The sequence below is a fragment of the Salmo salar genome, chromosome ssa17, assembly GCF_905237065.1.
Source record: "Salmo salar chromosome ssa17, Ssal_v3.1, whole genome shotgun sequence".
NCBI lineage: Eukaryota > Metazoa > Chordata > Actinopteri > Salmoniformes > Salmonidae > Salmo > Salmo salar.
Window position 1 is genome coordinate 84133407 of NC_059458.1, and position 27279 is coordinate 84160685.

Here is a 27279-nt window from a genome sequence, read left to right on the forward strand (position 1 = left end):
TTCTTTCCCTCCTACATAGAGATAGAGAGAGGGGGGGTGTTTCTTTCCCTCCTACATAGAGATAGAGAGAGGGGGGTGTTTCTTTCCCTCCTACATAGAGATAGAGAGAGGGGGGTGTTTCTTTCCCTCCTACATAGAGATAGAGAGAGGGGGGTGTTTCTTTCCCTCCTACATAGAGATAGAGAGAGGGGGGGGTTGTTTCTTTCCCTCCTACATAGAGATAGAGAGGGGGGGTGTTTCTTTCCCTCCTACATAGAGATAGAGAGAGGGGGGTGTTTCTTTCCCTCCTACATAGAGATAGAGAGAGGGGGTGTTTCTTTCCCTCCTACATAGAGATAGAGAGAGGGGGGGTTGTTTCTTTCCCTCCTACATAGAGATAGAGAGAGGGGGGGGGTTGTTTCTTTCCCTCCTACATAGAGATAGAGAGAGGGGGGGTGTTTCTTTCCCTCCTACATAGAGATAGAGAGAGGGGGGTTGTTTCTTTCCCTCCTACATAGAGATAGAGGAGGGGGGTTGTTTCTTTCCCTCCTACATAGAGATAGAGAGAGGGGGGGTTGTTTCTTTCCCTCCTACATAGAGATAGAGAGGGGGGGTTGTTTCTTTCCCTCCTACATAGAGATAGAGAGAGGGGGGTTGTTTCTCTTTACGCAGGAAAGGAGGAGAGCCAGCATTCCAAATGGTGTTCCACATGTTCTGTTTGTGCAGCATCGATAGTACTGTATATGCTATCCTTAGCATCATAACAGGAACAGCTATAGTACTGTACATGCTATCCTTAGCATCATAACAGGAACAGCTATAGTACTGTACATGCTATCCTTAGCATCATAACAGGAACAGCTATAGTATTGTACATGCTCTCTGTAGCATCATAACAGGAACAGCTATAGTACTGTACATGCTATCCTTAGCATCATAATAGGAACAGCTATAGTACTGTACATGCTATCCTTAGCATCATAACAGGAACAGCTATAGTACTGTACATGCTATCCTTAGCATCATAACAGGTACATGCTATCCTTAGCATCATAACAGGAACAGCTATAGTACTGTACATGCTATCCATAGCATCATAACAGGTACATGCTATCCTTAGCATCATAACAGGAACAGCTATAGTACTGTACATGCTATCCTTAGCATCATAACAGGAACAGGTATAGTACTGTACATGCTATCCTTAGCATCATAACAGGTACAGCTATAGTACTGTACATGCTATCCGTAGCATCATAACAGGAACAGCTATAGTACTGTACATGCTATCCTTAGCATCATAACAGGTACATGCTATCCGTAGCATCATAACAGGAACAGCTATAGTACTGTACATGCTATCCTTAGCATCATAATAGGAACAGCTATAGTACTGTACATGCTATCCTTAGCATCATAACAGGAACAGCTATAGTACTGTACATGCTATCCATAGCATCATAACAGGTACATGCTATCCTTAGCATCATAACAGGAACAGCTATAGTACTGTACATGCTATCCGTAGCATCATAACAGGAACAGCTATTGTACTGTACATGCTATCCTTAGCATCATAACAGGAACAGCTATAGTACTGTACATGCTATCCTTAGCATCATAACAGGTACATGCTATCCTTAGCATCATAACAGGTACAGCTATAGTACTGTACATGCTATCCTTAGCATCATAACAGGAACAGCTATAGTACTGTACATGCTATCCTTAGCATCATAACAGGTACAGCTATAGTACTGTACATGCTATCCGTAGCATCATAACAGGAACAGCTATAGTACTGTACATGCTATCCTTAGCATCATAACATTTACATGCTATCCTTAGCATCATAACAGGTACAGCTATAGTACTGTACATGCTATCCTTAGCATCATAACAGGAACAGCTATAGTACTGTACATGCTATCCTTAGCATCATAACAGGAACAGCTATAGTACTGTACATGCTATCCGTAGCATCATAACAGGAACAGCTATAGTACTGTACATGCTATCCTTAGCATCATAACAGGTACATGCTATCCGTAGCATCATAACAGGAACAGCTATAGTACTGTACATGCTATCCTTAGCATCATAATAGGAACAGCTATAGTACTGTACATGCTATCCTTAGCATCATAACAGGAGTCAGCACATGCTATCCTTAGCATCATAACAGGAACAGCTATAGTACTGTACATGCTATCCATAGCATCATAACAGGTACATGCTATCCTTAGCATCATAACAGGAACAGCTATAGTACTGTACATGCTATCCTTGGCATCATAACAGGAACAGCTATAGTACTGTACATGCTATCCTTAGCATCATAATAGGAACAGCTATAGTACTGTACATGCTATCCTTAGCATCATAACAGGAACAGCTATAGTACTGTACATGCTATCCATAGCATCATAACAGGTACATGCTATCCTTAGCATCATAACAGGAACAGCTATAGCACTGTACATGCTATCCGTAGCATCATAACAGGAACAGCTATAGTACTGTACATGCTATCCTTAGCATCATAACAGGAACAGCTATAGTACTGTACATGCTATCCTTAGCATCATAACAGGTACATGCTATCCTTAGCATCATAACAGGTACAGCTATAGTACTGTACATGCTATCCGTAGCATCATAACAGGAACAGCTATAGTACTGTACATGCTATCCTTAGCATCATAACAGGTACAGCTATAGTACTGTACATGCTATCCTTAGCATCATAACAGGTACAGCTATAGTACTGTACATGCTATCCTTAGCATCATAACAGGTACATGCTATCCTTAGCATCATATAATAGCCCGGGTAATATCCCTTTGTTAGGTGTGAGAAAGGGGTGTGAAAGGGATAGTTTATTCTGTCATAACCCTGACATCAATGTGTAATAGCACAATCAGCAAACTATATGCAAGGGGCAGGTAGCCTAGTGGTTAGAGTGTTGCGCCAGTAACCCAAAGGTCGCTAGTTCGAATCCCTGCACAGACAAGGTGAAAAATCAGTTGACGTGTCCTTGAGCAAGGCACTTAACCCTAATTGCTCCAGGGAAGCCATTGATAACGGGTGGCTGTAACCCCATTCTCAGGGGGGGGTTGGGAAATGCAAAACATAAAACTCTCCAACTCACACGTGTGTATAATTTGCACATGTGTGAAATAAGACAAAGGTAATCACCACATGATATTATGTGGGTAAACAGGCTCTATGTGGAATGTTGGGGGCCTGTACACACACCCACCTGGTAGAAACAGCAGCCAACCCATAAGGAAACTTGCCAAACTCATTGTTGCAAAAGAGAAGAAATGAATATTGGTTGGGAAATGTATGAAAGTAAGAGCTTGGCTTTCTTCAGCCCGGCAGGAATCTAATACCTTTGCCCAGATTGAGCTAACTCCACAAAAATTAATCTCAAAATCTCCATTTTTGTTAAATTAAATATATTCTGAAGTGCTAGCCCCAACTTTTTGGGTTCTAGGGGAAAGATAGTGTTATTACTGTGTATAAGGCCTACAATACAGCATTATCCTTCGTCTGCAATACAGCATTATCCTTTCTCTGCAATGGAGCATGATCATTCATCTCGCTGTCGTGCAGCATTATCCTTCATATTGTTGTCATACATCAGTATCCTTGTACAATACAGCATTGTCCTTCCTATGCAATACAGCATTATCCTTCCTATACACTACATTAATATAATTTCTCTCACGCTCATTCAGCATTATCCTTATCCATTAGACTCTTTATCTCAGAAAGCCACTAGCAAGTTGATACATGATAACGCACACACACACACACACACACACACACACACACACACACACACACACACACACACACACACACACACACACACACACACACACACACACACACACACACACACACACACACACACAACTTTGAGTTAACTTGACGTTACAGAAGTGAGAGATGATAGGTCTTGACTTGCACATATTGGACTCAACAAACAACTCAGGCAGTCATTTGTACATGGGGCCTCTCTCTCTGTCACTTTCCCTCTCCTCCTGGGTTAGAGAGAGGGAGTACATGGGGCCTCTCTCTCGCTGTCACTTTCCCTCCTCCTGGTTTAGAGAGAGGGAGTACATGGGGCCTCTCTCTCTCTGTCACTTTCCCTCTCCTCCTGGGTTAGAGAGAGGGAGTACATGGGGTAAGACTCTCTCTCTGTCACTTTCCCTCTCCTCCTGGGTTAGAGAGAGGGAGTACATGGGGCCTCTCTCTCTCTGTCACTTTCCCTCTCCTCCTGGGTTAGAGAGAGGGAGTACATGGGGCCTCTCTCTCTCTGTCACTTTCACTCTCCTCCTGGGTTAGAGAGAGGGAGTTAGGCTTTGATCTTCTCCGTGATGTACAGTTATAAAGTCAGGCTCCAACCAGGTGTCCACCAGGTACTGGGATAGGGGTCAGAGGGGAGGTGAAACCAGGTGTCCACCAGGTACTGGGATAGGGGTCAGAGGGGAGGTGAAACCAGGTGTCCACCAGGTACTGGGATAGGGGTCAGAGGGGAGGTGAAACCAGGTGTCCACCAGGTACTGGGATAGGGGTCAGAGGGGAGGTGAAACCAGGTGTCCACCAGGTACTGGGATAGGGGTCAGAGGGGAGGTGAAACCAGGTGTCCACCAGGTACTGGGATAGGGGTCAGAGGGGAGGTGAAACCAGGTGTCCACCAGGTACTGGGATAGGGGTCAGAGGGGAGGTGAAACCAGGTGTCCACCAGGTACTGGGATAGGGGTCAGAGGGGGAGGTGAAACCAGGTGTCCACCAGGTACTGGGATAGGGGTCAGAGGGGGAGGTGAAACCAGGTGTCCACCAGGTACTGGGATAGGGGTCAGAGGGGAGGTGAAACCAGGTGTCCACCAGGTACTGGGATAGGGGTCAGAGGGGGAGGTGAAACCAGGTGTCCACCAGGTACTGGGATAGGGGTCAGAGGGGGAGGTGAAACCAGGTGTCCACCAGGTACTGGGATAGGGGTCAGAGGGGAGGTGAAACCAGGTGTCCACCAGGTACTGGGATAGGGGTCAGAGGGGAGGTGAAACCAGGTGTCCACCAGGTACTGGGATAGGGGTCAGAGGGGAGGTGAAACCAGGTGTCCACCAGGTACTGGGATAGGGGTCAGAGGGGAGGTGAAACCAGGTGTCCACCAGGTACTGGGATAGGGGTCAGAGGGGAGGTGAAACCAGGTGTCCACCAGGTACTGGGATAGGGGTCAGAGGGGAGGTGAAACCAGGTGTCCACCAGGTACTGGGATAGGGGTCAGAGGGGAGGTGAAACCATGTGTCCACCAGGTACTGGGATAGGGGTCAGAGGGGGAGGTGAAACCAGGTGTCCACCAGGTACTGGGATAGGGGTCAGAGGGGGAGGTGAAACCAGGTGTCCACCAGGTACTGGGATAGGGGTCAGAGGGGAGGTGAAACCAGGTGTCCACCAGGTACTGGGATAGGGGTCAGAGGGGAGGTGAAACCAGGTGTCCACCAGGTACTGGGATAGGGGGTCAGAGGGGGAGGTGAAACCAGGTGTCCACCAGGTACTGGGATAGGGGTCAGAGGGGGGAGGTGAAACCAGGTGTCCACCAGGTACTGGGATAGGGGTCAGAGGGGAGGTGAAACCAGGTGTCCACCAGGTACTGGGATAGGGGTCAGAGGGGGAGGTGAAACCAGGTGTCCACCAGGTACTGGGATAGGGGTCAGAGGGGAGGTGAAACCAGGTGTCCACCAGGTACTGGGATAGGGGTCAGAGGGGAGGTGAAACCAGGTGTCCACCAGGTACTGGGATAGGGGTCAGAGGGGAGGTGAAACCAGGTGTCCACCAGGTACTGGGATAGGGGTCAGAGGGGAGGTGAAACCAGGTGTCCACCAGGTACTGGGATAGGGGTCAGAGGGGAGGTGAAACCAGGTGTCCACCAGGTACTGGGATAGGGGTCAGAGGGGGAGGTGAAACCAGGTGTCCACCAGGTACTGGGATAGGGGTCAGAGGGGAGGTGAAACCAGGTGTCCACCAGGTACTGGGATAGGGGTCAGAGGGGAGGTGAAACCAGGTGTCCACCAGGTACTGGGATAGGGGTCAGAGGGGAGGTGAAACCAGGTGTCCACCAGGTACTGGGATAGGGGTCAGAGGGGAGGTGAAACCAGGTGTCCACCAGGTACTGGGATAGGGGTCAGAGGGGAGGTGAAAACTATAAATCAACAACTAGAGGATGTTGTTGTGACTAGTTCACTAAATTTCCATTAAACAAAAAATGTACAGTATGTCAATATTATGCCAGTGTCAATGTCATCCTCTTTTCATTCAAATAATTTATTTTATTTAACATTTATTTAACTAGGCAAGTAAGTTAAGAACAAATTCTTATTTACAATGACGGCCTACCCCGGCCAAACCCTGGACGACGCTGGGCCAATTGTGCGCCGCCCTATGGGACTCTCGATCACAGCCGGTTGTGATACAGCCCAGGATCAAACCAGGGTCTGTAGTGACGCCTCTAGCACTGAGATGCAGGGCCTTAGACCGCTGTGCCACTCAGGAGCGAAATAAACTCTACCAGCAGGAAAAAGACCCATCAAAGACCCATCCTCCAGCAGGTCAGCTGTCTCCCACAACCAACCAGATGAAACAGAGAGGTATTCACATGATCACTGTTATCAGAGTCATATCCCTGTGACCAGGGTCCAATGTCCCCACAGGGGGCTGTATCTGGTGGGAGGAGGGCTGTGGAGCAGCCTGGCATAAGGCCTTACAGTGGAGCAGCCTGGCATAAGGCCTTACAGTGGAGCAGCCTGGCATAAGGCCTTACAGTGGAGCAGCCTGGCATAAGACCTTACAGTGGAGCAGCCTGGCATAAGACCTTACAGTGGAGCAGCCTGGCATAAGGCCTTACAGTGGAGCAGCCTGGCATAAGGCCTTACAGTGGAGCAGCCTGGCATAAGGCCTTACAGTGGAGCAGCCTGGCATAAGGCCTTACAGTGGAGCAGCCTGGCATAAGGCCTTACAGTGGAGCAGCCTGGCATAAGGCCTTACAGTGGAGCAGCCTGGCATAAGGCCTTACAGTGGAGCAGCCTGGCATAAGGCCTTACAGTGGAGCAGCCTGGCATAAGGCCTTACAGTGGAGCAGCCTGACATAAGGCCTTACAGTGGAGCAGCCTGGCATAAGGCCTTACAGTGGAGCAGCCTGGCATAAGGCCTTACAGTGGAGCAGCCTGGCATAAGGCCTTACAGTGGAGCAGCCTGGCATAAGGCCTTACAGTGGAGCAGCCTGACATAAGGCCTTACAGTGGAGCAGCCTGGCATAAGGCCTTACAGTGGAGCAGCCTGGCATAAGGCCTTACAGTGGAGCAGCCTGGCATAAGGCCTTACAGTGGAGCAGCCTGGCATAAGGCCTTACAGTGGAGCAGCCTGGCATAAGGCCTTACAGTGGAGCAGCCTGGCATAAGGCCTTACAGTGGAGCAGCCTGGCATAAGGCCTTACAGTGGAGCAGCCTGGCATAAGGCCTTACAGTGGAGCAGCCTGGCATAAGGCCTTACAGTGGAGCAGCCTGGCATAAGGCCTTACAGTGGAGCAGCCTGACATAAGGCCTTACAGTGGAGCAGCCTGACATAAGACCTTACAGTGGAGCAGCCTGGCATAAGGCCTTACGTGGAGCAGCCTGACATAAGGCCTTACAGTGGAGCAGCCTGGCATAAGGCCTTACAGTGGAGCAGCCTGACATAAGGCCTTACAGTGGAGCAGCCTGGCATAAGGCCTTACAGTGGAGCAGCCTGGCATAAGGCCTTACAGTGGAGCAGCCTGACATAAGGCCTTACAGTGGAGCAGCCTGACATAAGGCCTTACAGTGGAGCAGCCTGACATAAGGCCTTGAATATGGACTGGGGTAGGGTGCCATGTTATTAGGGCCTTATCTCCTCTATAGCAGGTGGGCTCTGACACTGAGACAGACTGTAGGCCTCCTCACAGTGGAGTTAGTACGTCGCTCTGGATAAGAGCGTCTGCTAAATGACGTAAATGTAAATGTAAATAACATTCATTCACTCCTTAATTATCTCTCATACACACAGGCAGACCGACAGGCAGAGGCAGACAGACCGACAGGCAGACCGACAGGCAGACCGACGGAGACAGACAGGCAGACAGACAGGCAGACCGACAGGCAGACCGACAGGCAGACCGACAGGCAGACAGACAGACATAATCAATTATCAGTCAACTGACTAATCAATTATCAGTCCAAAGGCCAGGACACACAGCATTGTGTGATGTATGACATGTACAATATTGAACAGACCCCAGGAAGAGTAGCTGCAGCACGAGCCAATAAACTAAACTAAAGAACAAAAAGTTCATGATCTTAAGGTAACTTCTCCGGTAATTAGCGATTTCATGAAAAATACAGACGGTCCCTACTGCCGTTACAAACTAGGCCCACTGTAGCTACCGAAAAATACTACCGTTCAAAGAATAGTAAGTGATAAAAAACACAATGTTATTATTCTGTCAAACTAATCTAGTTAGGGAGCAGCATTATTACTGAGTAGTTATTAGGCTGTTTGAGGTGATCCTGGGACTACATACAGTAGTTATTAGGCTGTTTGAGGTGAGGACTACATACAGTAGTTATTAGGCTGTTTGAGGTGAGGACTACATACAGTAGTTATTAGGCTGTTTGAGGTGAGGACTACATACAGTAGTTATTAGGCTGTTTGAGGTGAGGACTACATACAGTAGTTATTAGGCTGTTTGAGGTGAGGACTACATACAGTAGTTATTAGGCTGTTTGAGGTGATCCTGGGACTACATACAGTAGTTATTAGGCTGTTTGAGGTGATCCTGGGACTACATACAGTAGTTATTAGGCTGTTTGAGGTGAGGACTACATACAGTAGTTATTAGGCTGTTTGAGGTGAGGACTACATACAGTAGTTATTAGGCTGTTTGAGGTGAGGACTACATACAGTAGTTATTAGGCTGTTTGAGGTGAGGACTACATACAGTAGTTATTAGGCTGTTTGAGGTGAGGACTACATACAGTAGTTATTAGGCTGTTTGAGGTGAGGACTACATACAGTAGTTATTAGGCTGTTTGAGGTGAGGACTACATACAGTGCAGCCATGAAGCAACCTGTTGCCCATTCTGTCTGGAGGAGACCGGGAACAGCCTACCGCCTCCTCCCACATTTACCAAGTCAATCACGGCTGCTCTGGAATAGGCTACAGTCTATTACACAGGGCGTTTCCAAACACTTCAGAAGGTCTAATGTTTAGGCCAGGTTGGCTATTCTGGAAGGGAGCCGCGCCAGGGTTCTGGGAGGAGCTGGGGAAATGCCATTTCAATGGGAGGCAACCTTACACTCTGGAGGTAATTCACTAGAAACAAGTCATTCCCCTAGGAAAACATGTCGTACATAAAATAATCAGTCTATCTGTCGTAAATCTTTCTATAGCTTTAGTGTTTACAACAATAACGTATGGCTACAATGTTGCCGAATAGGCCTAGCGATAAATGGTTTATCCACACAGCGTAGCAAAAATGTAACAATGTGCAACTTGCTGGAATAGGTTGTAGGCTAGTCTATGGAGCGGGTGTGGACTTGCTGTGTTGGCCACCCAGCGATATGACAGCTCTTTCCTAAGACTGACAAGTTAAAGACTAAACCTTTAGAGCAAGACAGTCAAATGAACACTCAACGGTAGTCTAGAACAACTCTCTCACTACACCGACAAAAACGCAATGCACTGATTCATAACCGCTTTAGTCGGCTATAAGACTGTCTATTCCTCTGAGGGAACACATGAATACATTGAATGGTAGAATACATTGCATACCTACATTAAACCCCAGTGAAACGAGACACCTCTTTTCCTCAACCGCTAAATATATTTTCCCTCCTTCTATGTCGCGCTACAGAAGAGCCCAACAACTCGAGACAACAACTAAGTAAAGCTGCGTATAATTCTAGTTAATTACAACAGACATGCTGTCAAAACGACCATATAACACACCACACACACTCAACACATGTACATGACTGCTCTTTCCTGAGATACACACACACTCACGGAAATTAGACTGTCCACTTCTCAGCCCAGTCAGAAGTGGGCTTCAATCTAGAAAAACACTTTTAAAATGTCACCTACCTTCTTCTCATAAATCCGGTTAGTCCAGTGAGAACAGATAGAACCGTTATCCGTAGAGGAACCGTTACAACCGATAGAAATTGCCTCTTTTCGGAGCAGTTAATTTTTCTCCTCCCTTGCCAGCACTACCAGTAGATCCCCGAGCCAGGGCGCTTCAGTGACGTAAGGATCGGGATGCGCGTTCACGAGAATGGCCTCCCTCCACTCCACCGCCGGACGTGCACGAGTCTTTCAACATCAGTCACAGGCGGGAGGGCGCTGTGCTTGAGGTCACTAGAGAAATGAACGGGCTTTCCTCTGTAGCAGAGAGACTGTCACAATAGAACGCGCTCTATTCCAGACCCTTACTCCTGCAGCTCTTTGATTCCTTGCCAGGTATTTCAAACAGGAGAGGGCGCACTTTGGTAAAAACTTCCTAGCCTAATCACAGATCATGATAACAGTGTATTGTCAAACCCTCCTTTGAAGCTCTAACACTGTTTGGAAACTACAACAAGCATTTTAATGTAAGGCTAGCTGTTTGTAGTGTGACCATGACATTGTGTCTCATGTACTTTGAGAGCTATACACAGTATTATGTATTTTGTTGCCTACAATTTACTTTTGTGTATTTCTAAGTATGCACATGTGGTGTGTGTAGGCCTGTACAGCAATGTGTTCATTGTAATCAACTGTCAATGACAGTTCTGATAATTCCAGCTGTCAGTGTTGATGACCTCCCATAGCGTCCCAGTCCAGTCCCCTGGCGCCAAGGTGGTGTAGTGTGTGTACCCCTTACACACTCTCTCTCACACACACACACACACACACACACACACACACACACACACACACACACACACACACACACACACACACACACACACACACACCCGCTGTCACCCACCCAGACGTGGCCCAAGGAATGTGTCTGGTTTGGTCACCCGAGTGGCCATAGACCAAAGCCTTGATCATGAAATGTAATGACTTATTAGTGCAGGGTTGGTTAGGTTACTTTATAAATGTAATCTGTTACAGTTACTAATTACCTGTCCTAATTACCCAAACTCAGTAACGTAATCGGATTACTTTCAGTTAGATTTTGATTAGAAGAATACTAAAAGGATCCATCAATCGCATTTGTCATCACAGTGGTCTCTGATTGGTGGTCATCAGTTGGTGTGTCATCACAGTGGTCTCTGATTGGTGGTCATCAGTTGGTGTGTCATCACAGTGGTCTCTGATTGGTGGTCATCAGTTGGTGTGTCATCACAGTGGTCTCTGATTGGTGGTCATCAGTTGGTGTGTCATCACAGTGGTCTCTGATTGGTGGTCATCAGTTGGTGTGTCATCACAGTGGTCTCTGATTGGTGGTCATCAGTTGGTGTGTCATCCCAGTGGTCTCTGATTGGTGGTCATCAGTTGGTGTGTCATCCCAGTGGTCTCTGATTGGTGGTCATCAGTTGGTGTGTCATCCCAGTGGTCTCTGATTGGTGGTCATCAGTTGGTGTGTCATCACAGTGGTCTCTGACTTGTGGTCAGACTTGCTCAGGTGCAATAAACTTAAAGGCCCATACAGTTGAAAATGTGATTGTCCTGTGTTTATATACACCAAGTGTACAAAACATTAGGAATACCTTCCTAATATTGAGTTGCACCCCGTTTTGCTGAAAGTGTTCCAGGTGTGTGGAAAGTGTTCCACAGGGATGCTGGTCCATGTTGACTCCAATGCTTCCCACAGTTGTGTCAGGTTGGCTGGATGTCCTCTGTGTGGTGGACAACTCTTGATACACACAGGAAACTGTTGATCATGAAAAACCCAGCAGCATTGCAGTTCTTGACACACACACACCGGTGTGCCTGGCATTTACTACCATACCCCGTTCAAAGGCACTATTACCCTCTGAATGGCACATACACAATCCATGTCTCAATTGTCTCAAGGCTTAAAACTCCCTTCTTTAACCTGTCTCCTCTCCTTCATCTACACTGATTGAAGTGGATTTAACAAGTGACGTCAGTAAGGGATCATATCTTTCACCTGGTCAGTCTATGTCATGGAAAGAGCAGGTGTTCCTAATGTTTTATACACTTAGTGTATATTTCCACAATATGAGGTTGGAATAATACAGTACTTTGAAATTGTGAAAATGATGATTATGGTCCTTTTAGTGTAAGAGCTGTTTGAAAAGACCGTCTGAAATGTCAGCCTGTTTTGGTGGGATGGAGTTTTGGCCTGCCTGGTGAAATCACCAGGTGGTAAGTTAGTTAATCGACCAATAAGAAAGAGCGTTCCAAACCTCTCTGCCAATAACAGCTAGTTTTCAGTTTTGCCCTCCTAACTCAGACCAATAGAAATTGTTCTTTGCTAAGAAGCAAGTTTTTGTTTATTTTGGACCATTTTAATTGAAATCACAATAAGGCACTTAATTGTTAGTTAGAAATTATTTGATATTGAGATAAAAACAGCTGCATTGGACCTTTAAACTAGCTTCCTTTTTCAATGCTTAACTGAATGTCATTGAGAACAGAAAGTTGTTATAATGTATTTATTTTGCAAAACATCATTTTTTTTAAAAGTAATCCAATGAAGTAATCATCTTGTTTTTCCAAAAGTATCTGTAATCTGATTACAATGTTTTTGCTGGTAACATAAGTGATTACCGTTACAGTTTTTGTTGTAATCAGATTAAATGTAACTGATGTCATAATTTACTCCCCAACCGTATTACTTATCATTTATAAGCACCTTTATTCAGCATCACGTGTCTAAGCACTCACATAACAGAACATTTGACCAAGACACAGTTGTTGTGTGGACTTTATTGCATTAGAGACACACTTTAGACACAGTGAGTATCGTTCTTTATTAGTAAAATAGAAACCACTAGTAGTCTCTGTTTCCCCTTATATAATCTGAAGACCCTTTGGTCGGTAGCCATTCTTGGAAATCCCAGACCAAGGACAAGCTTGAACATTGTTAAATTGTGGGAGGCAACCCGTTTGTCTAGAGAGACTAATCTGTAGCCCAAACACTTGTCTTTAATTTGATTTCTGAGCCATACACATTAGAATAAGACAATTCTACTTTTTGACATTTAAATTATTAATATCTTTCTTTTACAAATCTCTTCTGATAAAATAAAAGTTACAATAGAAAACAATAGTAAACCCGTATTGCCGTGTTTTGAAAGATATATCGCTGAAGTATATCACTTTAGGTTTTGGGGTACAGGTCAGTCTTCAGTCTAGATTTTGGGGTACAGTCCAGTCTACTGTATAGGTTTTGGGGTACAGTCCAGTCTACTGTATAGGTTTTAGGGTACAGTCCAGTCTACTGTCTAGGTTTTAGGGTACAGTCCAGTCTACTGTCTAGGTTTTAGGGTACAGTCCAGTCTACTGTCTAGGTTTTAGGGTACAGTCCAGTCTACTGTCTAGGTTTTAGGGTACAGTCCAGTCTACTGTCTAGGTTTTAGGGTACAGTCCAGTCTACTGTCTAGGTTTTAGGGTACAGTCCAGTCTACTGTCTAGGTTTTAGGGTACAGTCCAGTCTACTGTATAGGTTTTAGGGTACAGTCCAGTCTACTGTATAGGTTTTGGGGTACAGGCCACTCTTCAGTCTAGGTTTTGGGGTACAGTCCAGTCTACTGTCTAGGTTTTAGGGTACAGTCCAGTCTACTGTCTAGGTTTTAGGGTACAGTCCAGTCTACTGTCTAGGTTTTAGGGTACAGTCCAGTCTACTGTATAGGTTTTGGGGTACAGGCCACTCTTCAGTCTAGGTTTTAGGGTACAGGCCAGTTTTCTGCACTCCAAATGCGGTGATGAAGATGTTGATGATGGTGGTGATGAAGACGAGGCCGGTGGCCACGTTGTTCATGATGTCCAGCTTCCTCTGGTTAGCTATGTTGTTCAGGTCCTTACGTGCTGGAACACACAGAGACAAACAGTGTTGTAACTGAGGTGAGACTTGATGCTAAACAGTAATGGTGCGTGGGTAATATCAGTCAGGAAGCCAAGCCAGTAAACAAGACATATTATAACCTATGTTGTGATATTGTGTTTTTTGCTCTATAACCCATTCGTTCATACGCCACCGTGATATACAATAATATACAACATCAAAAAACAGTGGCGGAATAAATTAAACTACACATACGTTTGTTTCATCACAAAACCGGAGAGAAACATCTGTCAGGTGAAATTCACAAAGCAAATATTACATATAACAAACAGTCATATGACCTGCAGCGTGGTCAAGTAAGTTCATGTTTTACAGTTTACTAAACAACAACTGATTTAGAACTACAGACTGATTTAGAACTACAGAACTACTACCTTAAGTCAGCCACAGACAACTGATTTAGAACTACAGACTGATTTAGAACTACAGAACTACTACCTCAAGTCAGCCACAGACAGGAAACTGATTTAGAACTACAGACTGGCTGATTTAGAACTACAGAACTACTACCTCAAGTCAGCCACAGACAGAGAAAACTGATTTAGAACTACAGATAGAACGACTGATTTAGAACTACAGAACTACTACCTCAAGTCAGCCACAGACAACTGATTTAGAACTACAGGCTGATTTAGAACTACAGAACTGTCTGATACCTTAAGTCAGCTACAGACAACTGATTTAGAACTACAGCGAAACTGATTTAGAACTACAGAACTACAGATTCAGCAACAGACGACTGATTTAGAACTACAGGCTGATTTAGAACTACAGAAGCTGATTTAGAACTACAGGCTGATTTAGAACTACAGGCTGATTTAGAACTACAGGCTGATTTAGAACTAGAGACTGATTTAGAACTACAGGCTGATTTAGAACTAGAGACTGATTTAGAACTACAGGCTGATTTAGAACTACAGACTGATTTAGAACTACAGACTGATTTAGAACTACAGGCTGATTTAGAACTAGAGACTGATTTAGAACTACAGACTGATTTAGAACTACAGGCTGATTTAGAACTACAGGCTGATTTAGAACTACAGACTGATTTAGAACTACAGAACTACTACCTCAAGTCAGCCACAGACAACTGATTTAGAACTACAGACTGATTTAGAACTACAGACTGATTTAGAACTACAGGCTGATTTAGAACTACAGACTGATTTAGAACTACAGGCTGATTTAGAACTACAGACTGATTTAGAACTACAGACTGATTTAGAACTACAGGCTGATTTAGAACTACCGACTGATTTAGAACTACAGGCTGATTTAGAACTACAGGCTGATTTAGAACTACAGACTGACTTAGAACTACAGACTGATTTAGAACTACAGGCTGATTTAGAACTACAGGCTGATTTAGAACTACAGACTGATTTAGAACTACAGACTGATTTAGAACTACAGAACTACTACCTCAAGTCAGCCACAGACAACTGATTTAGAACTACAGACTGATTTAGAACTACAGACTGATTTAGAACTACAGGCTGATTTAGAACTACAGGCTGATTTAGAACTACAGACTGATTTAGAACTACAGACTGATTTAGAACTACAGACTGATTTACAACTACAGACTGATTTAGAACTACAGGCTGATTTAGAACTACAGGCTGATTTAGAACTACAGACTGATTTAGAACTACAGACTGATTTAGAACTACAGACTGATTTAGAACTACAGACTGATTTAGAACTACAGGCTGATTTAGAACTAGAGACTGATTTAGAACTACAGACTGATTTAAAACTAGAGACTGATTTAGAACTACAGGCTGATTTAGAACTAGAGACTGATTTAGAACTACAGACTGATTTAGAACTAGAGACTGATTTAGAACTACAGACTGATTTAGAACTAGAGACTGATTTAGAACTACAGAGTGATTTAGAACTACAGACTGATTTAGAACTAGAGACTGATTTAGAACTACAGAGTGACCTCAAGTCAGCCACAGACGACTGGTGCCCTGCCTCCGCTATTCCAGCACCATTTCAGCTTAAACATCTAAACATCTAAACATCATCAAATCAACAATAACAGTATATGCTTAGTTTAATACACTGAAAACAAACTTAAAGATACCAAAAACGATTTAGTCCAATCAATGTAGCTAAATATCATGTGGCTGTCCATGGTTACTGATTTGTGTGTGTGCGCGTGTATGCGTGTGTGTGTGTGTGTGTGCGTGTGCCCTTGCATATGTGTGCAAGTAATTATTTATTTTTTGACCCTACTTGTGGACTAGTTGAATACCTATGCCTTCCTCCTCTCTTTCATGTTGGCTAAACGGTCTATGGCTCTGTACACTTTCAGTTTATGTTTTCACAGGCTACCTAGCTAAAATTCTTGCCAGCCTAACTTCCTCGCATGGGCAACAATGAACCAGCTAAGTTAGCTAGCTAGTTAACATGTCACGTCCTGACCAGTAAAAGGGGTCACTTGTCATTGTAGTATGGTCAGGGCGTGGCAGGGGGTGCTGTTTTGGTGTGTTTTGGGGTTGGTTTGTTTCATGGGGATTTGTTCTAGTTTTCATTTTCTATGTTCATTTTCTATGTGTGGCCGAGTATGGTTTCCAATCAGAGGCAGGTGTCTTTCGTTGTCTCTGATTGGAAGCCATACTTAGGCAGCCTGTTTTTTCCTTTGGGTTTGTGGGTGGTTGTTTTCCGTATAGTCTGTGTTACCTTACGGAACTGTCGTGTGTCGTTTTGTTATTTTTTGTTTAAGTGTTCACCTTACTTTAATAAAAAGAAGATGAGCACTCAACACGCTGCTCTTTGGTCCAATCCTTCCGACAGATGTGACATAACGTGATTCTACTAGACTACTTCCAGGCTACATATTGAACTTCAATCGTCTCCAGTCAGTGGCAGCAGCTACTCTTCCTGGGGTCTGGATATATGCATTTATGGTTTGATCAGAATCGCAGTCATAATCATTGGCCTGTACAGAGAATTAAGCCAAAACCACAAGTCCAATCCCCATCTCCATCCATGGCTTAGGAAAGGGATGATTTAGCAAGCTAGCCAGTGCAGGACATCAACACAAACAGACCAGAAACAGACATATTTTTCTGACAATGACATTTTACATAGGATGTGATTTGATTGGTGTGAAGCCAAATCCAAACTGTCCTCCCGTGGGGGGAGTTTTGCTGCGCCAGGACAACACATTGTTGAGCTCATCTCAATGCTGATTGGCTCATTATTTCATTTTTTTTTTTTTTTTTTATAAAGGGAGGCCAAACGGTTGACGGCATCAACCAATCAAACGCTACAGTGGCAAGGTGTTATATTATTTAGTTCCAGACAGCATCAGAGACATGGCTACACACACTGAGACAGAGGGGCGCTGTTTCCCTCGCTAGGAGGATTTCACTGGCGGGATTCAGACACTTCAGAATTGACGGAAAAGTATGAAAACACAGGTCAAATATTTGGGGAAGCCTGTTGGTCAAATATTTGGGGAAGCCTGTCTTCTTTTGGTATACATAAATACACGCCACTGATGCTACAAACGCTTCATAAGTACTTTAGGGACTAAGATGATTGTTTAAAGGTTAGTAATAAACAGTTTACAACACACATTGGTTGAAGTTGTGAAATGGACTGTGTGCTTCTGTTGCCCATCGCATGGACGTCTTACAGTCCGGCTTTTTACTATAATGACACTTGACTTTACAATTCCAGACTCACCCATGGCGACAAACAGTACCCCAGCCAGCACCTGGAAGAGCAGTGAAGACCCGATGAGGACCAGGACGGTGACGTAGTACCTGTAATGACGTATAATCTCTTAGACGTATCCTGCCTGGTGGCCAAAACCAGACGACTACAATGGAAATACAGTAAGTCAGGAAACTTTATTGTTACAATTATTTGACACACAAATATCCACTTGTGTTTTAAATGATCAAATAAAATAAAATGTGATCGGAATACCTGAAGTCTGGCCCCTGCTCCAGGACGGCCTTCAGCTGGGCAGCGTTGGCCATCAGCAGGGCCACGTCTAACATGCTCTCTGCTACCGTCTTCTTAGTGGCATAGTGGTTCAGATTCAGACTGGTGTTACCACCCTGGGACAGAAAGAGAGTATTAACCATGAGTATTAACCAGGAGTATTAACCATGAGTATTAACCATGAGTATTAACCATGAGTATTAACCAGGAGTATTAACCAGGAGTATTAACCATGAGTATTAACCATGAGTATTAACCAGGAGTATTAGCCAGGAGTATTAAGGCCATGAGTATTAGCCAGGAGTAAGGCCATGAGTATTAGCCAGGAGTATTAAGGCCATGAGTATTAGCCAGGAGTAAGGCCAGGAGTATTAGCCAGGAGTAAGGCCATGAGTATTAGCCAGGAGTAAGGCCATGAGTATTAGCCAGGAGTTAAGGCCATGAGTATTAACCAGGAGTATTAAGCCATGAGTATTACCCATGAGTATTAGCCATGGGTATTAACCATGAGTATTACCCATGAGTATTGGCCAGGAGTATTAACCATGAGTATTAACCATGAGTATTAACCATGAGTATTAGCCATGAGTATTAGCCATGAGTATTAGCCATGAGTATTAGCCAGGAGTATTAACCATGAGTATTAACCATGAGTATTAGCCATGAGTATTAACCATGAGTATTAGCCATGAGTATTAGCCATGAGTATTAGCCATGAGTATTAGCCAGGAGTATTAACCATGAGTATTAACCATGAGTATTAGCCATGAGTATTAACCATGAGTATTAGCCATGAGTATTAGCCATGAGTATTAGCCATGAGTATTAGCCAGGAGTATTAACCATGAGTATTAACCAGGAGTATTAGCCAGGAGTATTAGCCATAAGTAAGGCCACGTCTAACATTCTCTCTGCTCTGGTCTTCTTAGTGGCATAGTGTTTCAGGTTGAGACTAGAGTCACCACCCTGAGGAAGGGAGGGAGCGAGGGATGGGTAAGTCAAATCCTCTACCCACTAGTTGTTTCTCACCTTTATACAGAAGATGGAAGCAAATACAATCTGTCATCTGAACCCTCGTCAATTCTCCTAATGCACCAATAGATGGCAGCACAGTATCCAGAATAACATGTAGGAAACAGTGGTGAGGGGAGGGGACTGTACTGTAACACAATCCAGGTGTGGAAAGCTCTTAGAGGCTTACCCAGACAGTCTCACATCTGTAATCGCTGCCAAAGGTGCTTCTACAAAGTATTGATTCAGGGGTCTGAATACTTATGTAAAATAGATATTTCTGTATTTAATTTTCAATACATTTGCAAACATTTCTAAAAACCTTTTCACTTTGTCATTATATTGGACTGTATCGATCCATCGGCCAATTTCTTTTGCCACTATACCTATTTTGCCAATTGGACCTGGACCCCTCTGCTACTCGGAACCCTACTAATCCATCACGGCTGGTCTATCGACGTCGCTGCACGCCGGAGGCAAAAACAGACTTTCCTCCGTCGAGACGTCCCTCTAAGGCCCTTCTGCTAGCTTGTTTAGCCCCGGTCTACTAACTGTTAGCTTGCTAGCCCCGGCCTGCTAACTGTCTGAATCGCCGTGTCTCCAGTCAGCCCAACCACTCACTGGACCCCTATTGATCACCCGGCTACGCATGCCTCTCCCTAATATCAATATGCCTTGTCCATTACTGTCCTGGTTAGGGATTACTGTCTTATTTCACTGTAGAGCCTCTAGCCCTGCTCAATATGCCTTAACCAACCATGTTGTTCCACCTCCTACATATGCGATGACATCACCTGGTTTAAACGTCTCTAGAGACTATATCTCTCTCATCATTACTCAATGCCTAGGTTTACCTCCAATGTACTCACATCCTACCTTACACTATGTACACTATGCCTTGAATCTATGCTATTGTGCCCAGAAACCTGCTCCTTTTACTCTCTGTTCCGAACGTGCTAGACGGCCAGTTCGTATATCCTTTAACCGTATCCTTATTCTACTCCTCCTCTGTTCCTCTGGTGATGTAGAGGTTAATCCAGGTCCTGCAGTGCCTAGCTCCACTCCCACTCCCCAGGTGCTCTCATTTGTTGACTTCTGTGACCGTAAAAGCCTTGGTTTCATGCATGTTAACATTAGAAGCCTACTCCCTAAGTTTGTTTTACTCACTGCTTTAGCACACTCTGCCAACCCGGATTTCCTAGCCATGTCTGAATCCTGGCTTAGGAAGACCACCAAAAACCCTGAAATCCCCATCCCAACTATAACATTTCCCGAAAAGATAGAACTGCCAAAGGGGGCGGTATTGCAATCTACTGCAGAGATAGCCTGCAGAGTTCTGTCTTACTATCCAGGTCTGTACCCAAACAGTTTGAGCTTCTACTTTTAAAAATCCACCTTTCCAGAAACAAGTCTCTCACCGTTGCCGCTTGCTATAGACCACTCTCTGTCCCCAGCTGTGGCCTGGACACCATATGTGAATTGATTGCCCCCCATCTATTTTCAGAGCTCGTGCTGCTAGGTAACCTAAACTGGGACATGCTTAACACTCCAGCCATCCTACAATCTAAGTTTGATGCCCTCAATCTCACACAAATTATCAATGAACCCACCAGGTACAACCCCAAATCCGTAAACACGTGCACCCTCATAGATATCATCCTAACCAACCTGTCCTCTAAATACACCTCTGCTGTTTTCAACCAAGATCTCAGCGATCACTGCCTCATTGCCTGCATCCGTAATGGGTCAGCGGTCAAACGACCACCCATCATCACTGTCAAACGCTCCCTAAAACACTTCAGCGAGCAGGCCTTTCTAATCGACCTGGCCTGGGTATCCTGGAAGGATATTGACCTCATCCTGTCAGTAGAGGATGCCTGGTTATTCTTTAAAAGTGCCTTCCTCACCATCTTAAATAAGCATGCCCCTTTCAAGAAATTTAGAACCAGGAACAGATATAGCCCTTGGTTCTCTCCAGACCTGACTGCCCTTGACCAGCACAAAAACATCCTGTGGCGTTCTGTATTAGAAACGAATAGCCCCCATGATTTGCAACTTTTCAGGGAAGTTAGGAACAAATATACACAGGTAGTTAGGAAAGTTAAGGCTTGCTTTTTCAAGCAGAAATTTGCATCCTGTAGCACAAACTCAAAAATGTTCTGGGACACTGTAAAGTCCATGGAGAATAAGACCACCTCCTCCCAGCTGCCCACTGCTCTGAGGCTAGGAAACACTGTCACCACCGATAAATGCACGATAATTGAGAATTTCAAGAAGCATCTTTCTACGGCTGGCCATGCTTTCCACCTGGCTACCCCTACCCCGATCAACAGCCCTCCACCCTCCACAGCAACTCGCCCAAGCCTCCCCATTTCTCCTTCACCCAAATCCAGATAGCTAATGTCCTGAATGAGATGCAAAATATGGACCCCTACAATCTGGACCCTTTCTTTCTAAAATTATCTGCCGAAATTGTTCCAACCCCTATTACTAGCCTGTTCAACCTCTCTTTCGTATCGTCTGAGATTCCCATAGATTGGAAAGCTGCCGCGGACATCCCCCTCTACAAAGGGGGAGACACTCTAGACCCAAACTGCTTCAGACCTATATCCATCCTACCCTGTCTTTCTAAGGTCGTCGAAAGCCAAGTTAACAAACAGATTACTGACCATTTCGAATCCCACCGTACCTTCTCCGCTATGCAATCTGGTTCCCGAGCTGGTCATGGGTGCACCTCAGCCACGCTCAAGGTCCTTGATATCATAACCGCCATTGAAAAGAGACATTACTGTGCCGCCGTATTCATTGACCTGGCCAAGGCTTTCGACTCTGTCAATCACCACATTCTTATCAGCAGACTCAGCAGCCTTGGTTTCTCAAATGATTGCCTCGCCTGGTTCACCAACTACTTCTCCGATAGAGTTCAGTGTGTAAAATCGGAGGGCCTGTTGTCCGGACCTCTGACAGTCTTTATTGGGGTGCCACAGGGTTCAATTCTCGGGCCGACTCTCTCCTCTGTATACATCAATGATGTCGCTCTTGCTGCTGGTGATTCTCTGATCCACCTCTACGCAGACGACACCATTCTGTATACTTCTGGCCCTTCTTTGGACACTGTGTTAACTAACCTCCAGATGAGCTTCAATGCCATACAACTCTCCTTCCGTGGCCTCCAACTGCTCTTAAATGCAAGTAAAACTAAATGCATGCTCTTCAACCGATCGCTGTCCGCACCTGCCTGCCCGTCCAGCATCACTACTCTGGACGGTTCTGACTTAGAATATGTGGACAACTACAAATACCTAGGTGTCTGGTTAGACTGTAAACTCTCCTTCCAGACTCACATTAAGCATCTCCAATCCAAAATTAAATATAGAATCGGCTTCTTATTTCGCAACAAAGCATCCTTCACTCATGCTGCCAAACATACCCTTGTAAAACTGACCATCCTACCGATCCTCGACTTCGACGATGTAATTTACAAAATAGCCTCCAACACTCTACTCAACAAATTGGATGCAGTCTATCACAGTGCCATCCGTTTTGTCACCAAAGCCCCATATACTACCCACCACTGCGACCTGTACGCTCTCGTTGGCTGACCCTCGCTTCATACTCGTCGCCAAACCCACTGGCTCCAGGTCATCTACAAGTCTCTGCTGGGTAAAGCCCCGCCTTATCTCAGCTCACTGGTCACCATAGCAGCACCCACTCGTAGCATGCGCTCCAGCAGGTATATTTCACTGGTCACCCCCAAAGCCAATTCATCCTTTGGCCGCCTTTCCTTCCAGTTCTCTGCTGCCAATGACTGTAACGAACTGCAAAAATCTCTGAAGCTGGAGACTCATATCTCCCTCACTAGCTTTAAGCACCAACTGTCAGAGCAGCTCACAGATCACTGCACCTGTACATAGCCCATCTGTAAACAGCCCATCTATCTACCTACCTCATCCCCATACTGTATTTAACTTGCTCCTTTGCACCCCAGTATCTCTACTTGCACATTCATCTTCTGCACATCTACCATTCCAGTGTTTAATTGCTATATTGTAATTACTTCGCCACCATGGCCTATTTATTGCCTTACCTCTCTTATCCTACCTCATTTGCACCTGCTGTATATAGATTTTTCTGCTGTATTATTGATTGTATGTTTGTTTATTCCATGTGTAACTCTGTGTTGTTGTTTGTGTCGCACTGCTTTGCTTTATCTTGGCCAGATCGCAGTTGTAAATGAAAACTTGTTCTCAACTGGCCTACCTGGTTAAATAAAGGTGAAATAAATAAATACAAATGTGATATTAGATGGGTGAATGTTTTTAAATTCAGGCTGAAACACAACAACATGTGTAATAAGTCAAGGGGTATGAATCCTTTCTGAAGGCTCTGTGTGTATTAGAGTGTGTACATCGTGGTGTACGTGCTGTGTGTGTGTATTAGAGTGTGTACATCGTGGTGTACGTGCTGTGTGTGTGTATTAGAGTGTGTACATCGTGGGCTCCCGAGTTGCACAGCGGTCTAAGGCACTGCATCTCAGTGCTAGAGGCGTCACTACAGACCCTGGTTGGATTCCAGGCTGTATCACAACAGGCCGTGATTGGGAGTCCCATAGGGCGGTGCACAATTGGCACCGCGTCATCCAGGTTAGGGTTTGGCCAGGGTAGGCCGTCACTGTAAATAAGAATTTGTTCTTAACGGACTTGCCTATTTAAATAAATAAAATGTGTGTGTGTGTATGTGTGTGTGTGTGTGTGTGTGTGTGTGTGTGTGTGTGTGTGTGTACATCATGTTTGTTTGCTCTGTGGCTCAGGGTAGATCAGATGGCTGTAACCTGATCCCAGCTGCAGTAGACCAGTAGACCAGTAGACTCTACCAGACCAGACCAGTAGACTCTACCAGACCAGACCAGTAGACTCTACCAGACCAGACCAGTAGACTCTACCAGACCAGACCAGTAGACTCTACCAGACCAGACCAGTAGACTCTACCAGACCAGACCAGTAGACTCTACCAGACCAGACCAGTAGACTACCAGACCAGACCAGTAGACTACCAGACCAGACCAGTAGACTCTACCAGACCAGACCAGTAGACTCTACCAGACCAGACCAGTAGACTCTACCAGACCAGACCAGCACTATACCTCATCGGGTCTAGTTCACCCACACAGAGAGAGTGTGTGTGTGTGTGTGTGTGTGTGTGTGTGTGTGTGTGTGTGTGTGTGTGTACAGCAGGCCACCTAGCTTCCACAAAGCAGCTGTTTCAGTAGTGTGTTAACATAGTAGAAGAGAGACCATGCTGCTACCTAATCCACTAATGTTGCTATGGAGTAGAAGTACAGGGAAGGAGAGACAATTCAGTACTAGTTATCAACACCAGGGGGAGCTATGCATCAACAAACTGCTATGCTGACTGGTTTTCTGAGACTGCTTCACTTGTAATACCAGTAAATGACCAGTAGAGGGCAGTACTGACCATGACTGCAGATCTGATTTATGATGATTGATTGTGTTTGAGATATTAAACAAACCACTTGAAATTGTAATGGGTACTTATCTGGTAGTTGAAACAATAGTTTTATAGATGTTACTGTAAATTGCTTGCATATCTAAGTTAATGGACTATTTCCATTTAGTCAAACTGCATTGAGCCAACTTTTCTGTTTGAGAAGTAAAGTTTGTGTATGCATGTGCGTGTGTGTGTGTGTGTGTGTGTGTGTGTGTGTTGCACGCCCGTTCCTGCGTGCGTTCGTGCACGTGCGTGCGTTCGTGCACGTGTGTGTGTGTGTGTGTGTGTTTCCGCTATGTTGAGCATGACAGGATCAGCTGTAGTAGTTATTACTCCTCTAATAACAAAAAGAGAAGCATACAAACAATGACATCCTCTAACCATCAGGATACTGTTGTTTCCCTCATAGCAACGATATCACAATAAACATCTCCACCAGGAAATGATACGGATGGCTACTGAGCGCCTGATTCCAGACCTGTTGGTGCTGTTTAGATAGGGCATGTGGCAGTCTCCACCAGGAAATGATACGGATGGCTACTGAGCGCCTGATTCCAGACCTGTTGGTGCTGTTTAGATAGGGCATGTGGCAGTCTCCACCAGGAAATGATACGGATGGCTACTGAGCGCCTGATTCCAGACCTGTTGGTGCTGTTTAGATAGTGCATGTGGCAGAGATCTTCAACTAGATTAAGCTGCGGGCTGATTATTTTCTTGAACATCATTACAAATAATTTGTAGACTGCAAATCGACTGCAAGAAGCCCAAACAGATATAATATTTGACTAAAACTCAATCATTTCAAACCTTGCTTACGTTTGTTAACGTTCTCATGTCTCTTTATTATGCGTGGGAATACTTGTAAAGAGATTTCCAAAATTAAAATCACTTGCAGCTGATTTCTTTGATGTTTTTACAGTCTTTTATTAACAATGAAAATTCTGAAATAAAAACTAGACAACTTTATTTTTGCTAATAAAACTTGAGGGGCAAATAAACCCCCCGCGGGCCGCCAGCGGGGAACCCTGTCCTATGGTCACTTGGAAAGATGGAGAAAACAGACATGGGACCAGCTAACTTTTTATCTTTGTACGCGTGTCGAGGAAAAAGATGTCAAAATATGTACTGTATATAGCTAGTCATAGTAGACCGTTGTAGCTAGTAATAAAGTTGTCCTGCTGAGGGGAGGGTTTAGGGGGTGTTACACTGTACAGTAATAAAGTTGTCCTGCTGAGGGGAGGGTTTAGGGGGTTACACTGTACAGTAATAAAGTTGTCCTGCTGAGGGGAGGGTTTAGGGGCGTTACACTGTACAGTAATAAAGTTGTCCTGCTGAGGGGAGGGTTTAGGGGCGTTACACTGTACAGTAATAAAGTTGTCCTGCTGAGGGGAGGGTTTAGGGGTTACACTGTACAGTAATAAAGTTGTCCTGCTGAGGGGAGGGTTTAGGGGCGTTACACTGTACAGTAATAAAGTTGTCCTGCTGAGGGGAGGGTTTAGGGGCGTTACACTGTACAGTAATAAAGTTGTCCTGCTGAGGGAGGGTTTAGGGGCGTTACACTGTACAGTAATAAAGTTGTCCTGCTGAGGGGAGGGTTTAGGGGTTACACTGTACAGTAATAAAGTTGTCCTGCTGAGGGGAGGGTTTAGGGGCGTTACACTGTACAGTAATAAAGTTGTCCTGCTGAGGGGAGGGTTTAGGGGCGTTACACTGTACAGTAATAAAGTTGTCCTGCTGAGGGGAGGGTTTAGGGGCGTTACACTGTACAGTAATAAAGTTGTCCTGCCGAGGGGAGGGTTTAGGGGGTTACACTGTACAGTAATAAAGTTGTCCTGCTGAGGGGAAGGTTTAGGGGCGTTACACTGTACAGTAATAAAGTTGTCCTGCTGAGGGGAGGGTTTAGGGGCGTTACACTGTACAGTAATAAAGTTGTCCTGCCGAGGGGAGGGTTTAGGGGGTTACACTGTACAGTAATAAAGTTGTCCTGCTGAGGGGAGGGTTTAGGGGGCGTTACACTGTACAGTAATAAAGTTGTCCTGCTGAGGGGAGGGTTTAGGGGCGTTACACTGTACAGTAATAAAGTTGTCCTGCTGAGGGGAGGGTTTAGGGGCGTTAAACTGTACAGTAATAAAGTTGTCCTGCTGAGGGGAGGGTTTAGGGGCGTTACACTGTACAGTAATAAAGTTGTCCTGCTGAGGGGAGGGTTTAGGGGCGTTACACTGTACAGTAATAAAGTTGTCCTGCTGAGGGGAGGGTTTAGGGGCGTTACACTGTACAGTAATAAAGTTGTCCTGCTGAGGGGAGGGTTTAGGGGGTTACACTGTACAGTAATAAAGTTGTCCTGCTGAGGGGAGGGTTTAGGGGGTTACACTGTACAGTAATAAAGTTGACCTGCTGAGGGGAGGGTTTAGGGGCGTTACACTGTACAGTAATAAAGTTGTCCTGCTGAGGGGAGGGTTTAGGGGGTTACACTGTACAGTAATAAAGTTGTCCTGCTGAGGGGAGGGTTTAGGGGCGTTACACTGTACAGTAATAAAGTTGTCCTGCTGAGGGGAGGGTTTAGGGGCGTTACACTGTACAGTAATAAAGTTGTCCTGCTGAGGGGAGGGTTTAGGGGGTTACACTGTACAGTAATAAAGTTGTCCTGCCGAGGGGAGGGTTTAGGGGCGTTACACTGTACAGTAATAAAGTTGTCCTGCTG

General features: G+C 45.0%; 2 protein-coding genes across 2 annotated transcripts in view; both read right to left on the bottom strand.

Annotated features, from left to right (window-relative positions):
- The window catches only part of LOC106599296 (ELKS/Rab6-interacting/CAST family member 1), a 678087-nt gene extending 667749 nt beyond the window's left edge, over nucleotides 1-10338 (bottom strand). Inside the window, 1 exon segment of the mRNA XM_045700260.1 lies at nucleotides 10148-10338. The gene's annotated coding sequence lies outside the window, so the exon portion shown is untranslated.
- Nucleotides 10339-12931: 2593 nt separating this feature from the next.
- Nucleotides 12932-27279, bottom strand: part of LOC106609835 (ninjurin-2) — a 90517-nt gene continuing 76169 nt past the window's right edge. Inside the window, exons 2-4 of the mRNA XM_045700262.1 lie at nucleotides 18042-18175; nucleotides 17796-17875; nucleotides 12932-14050 (exon numbers count right to left, since the gene is read on the bottom strand). Of these exons, the coding sequence (XP_045556218.1) occupies nucleotides 13902-14050; nucleotides 17796-17875; nucleotides 18042-18175 (363 nt within the window). The 3' untranslated portion in view covers nucleotides 12932-13901. The remainder of the gene's footprint in view (nucleotides 14051-17795; nucleotides 17876-18041; nucleotides 18176-27279) is intronic.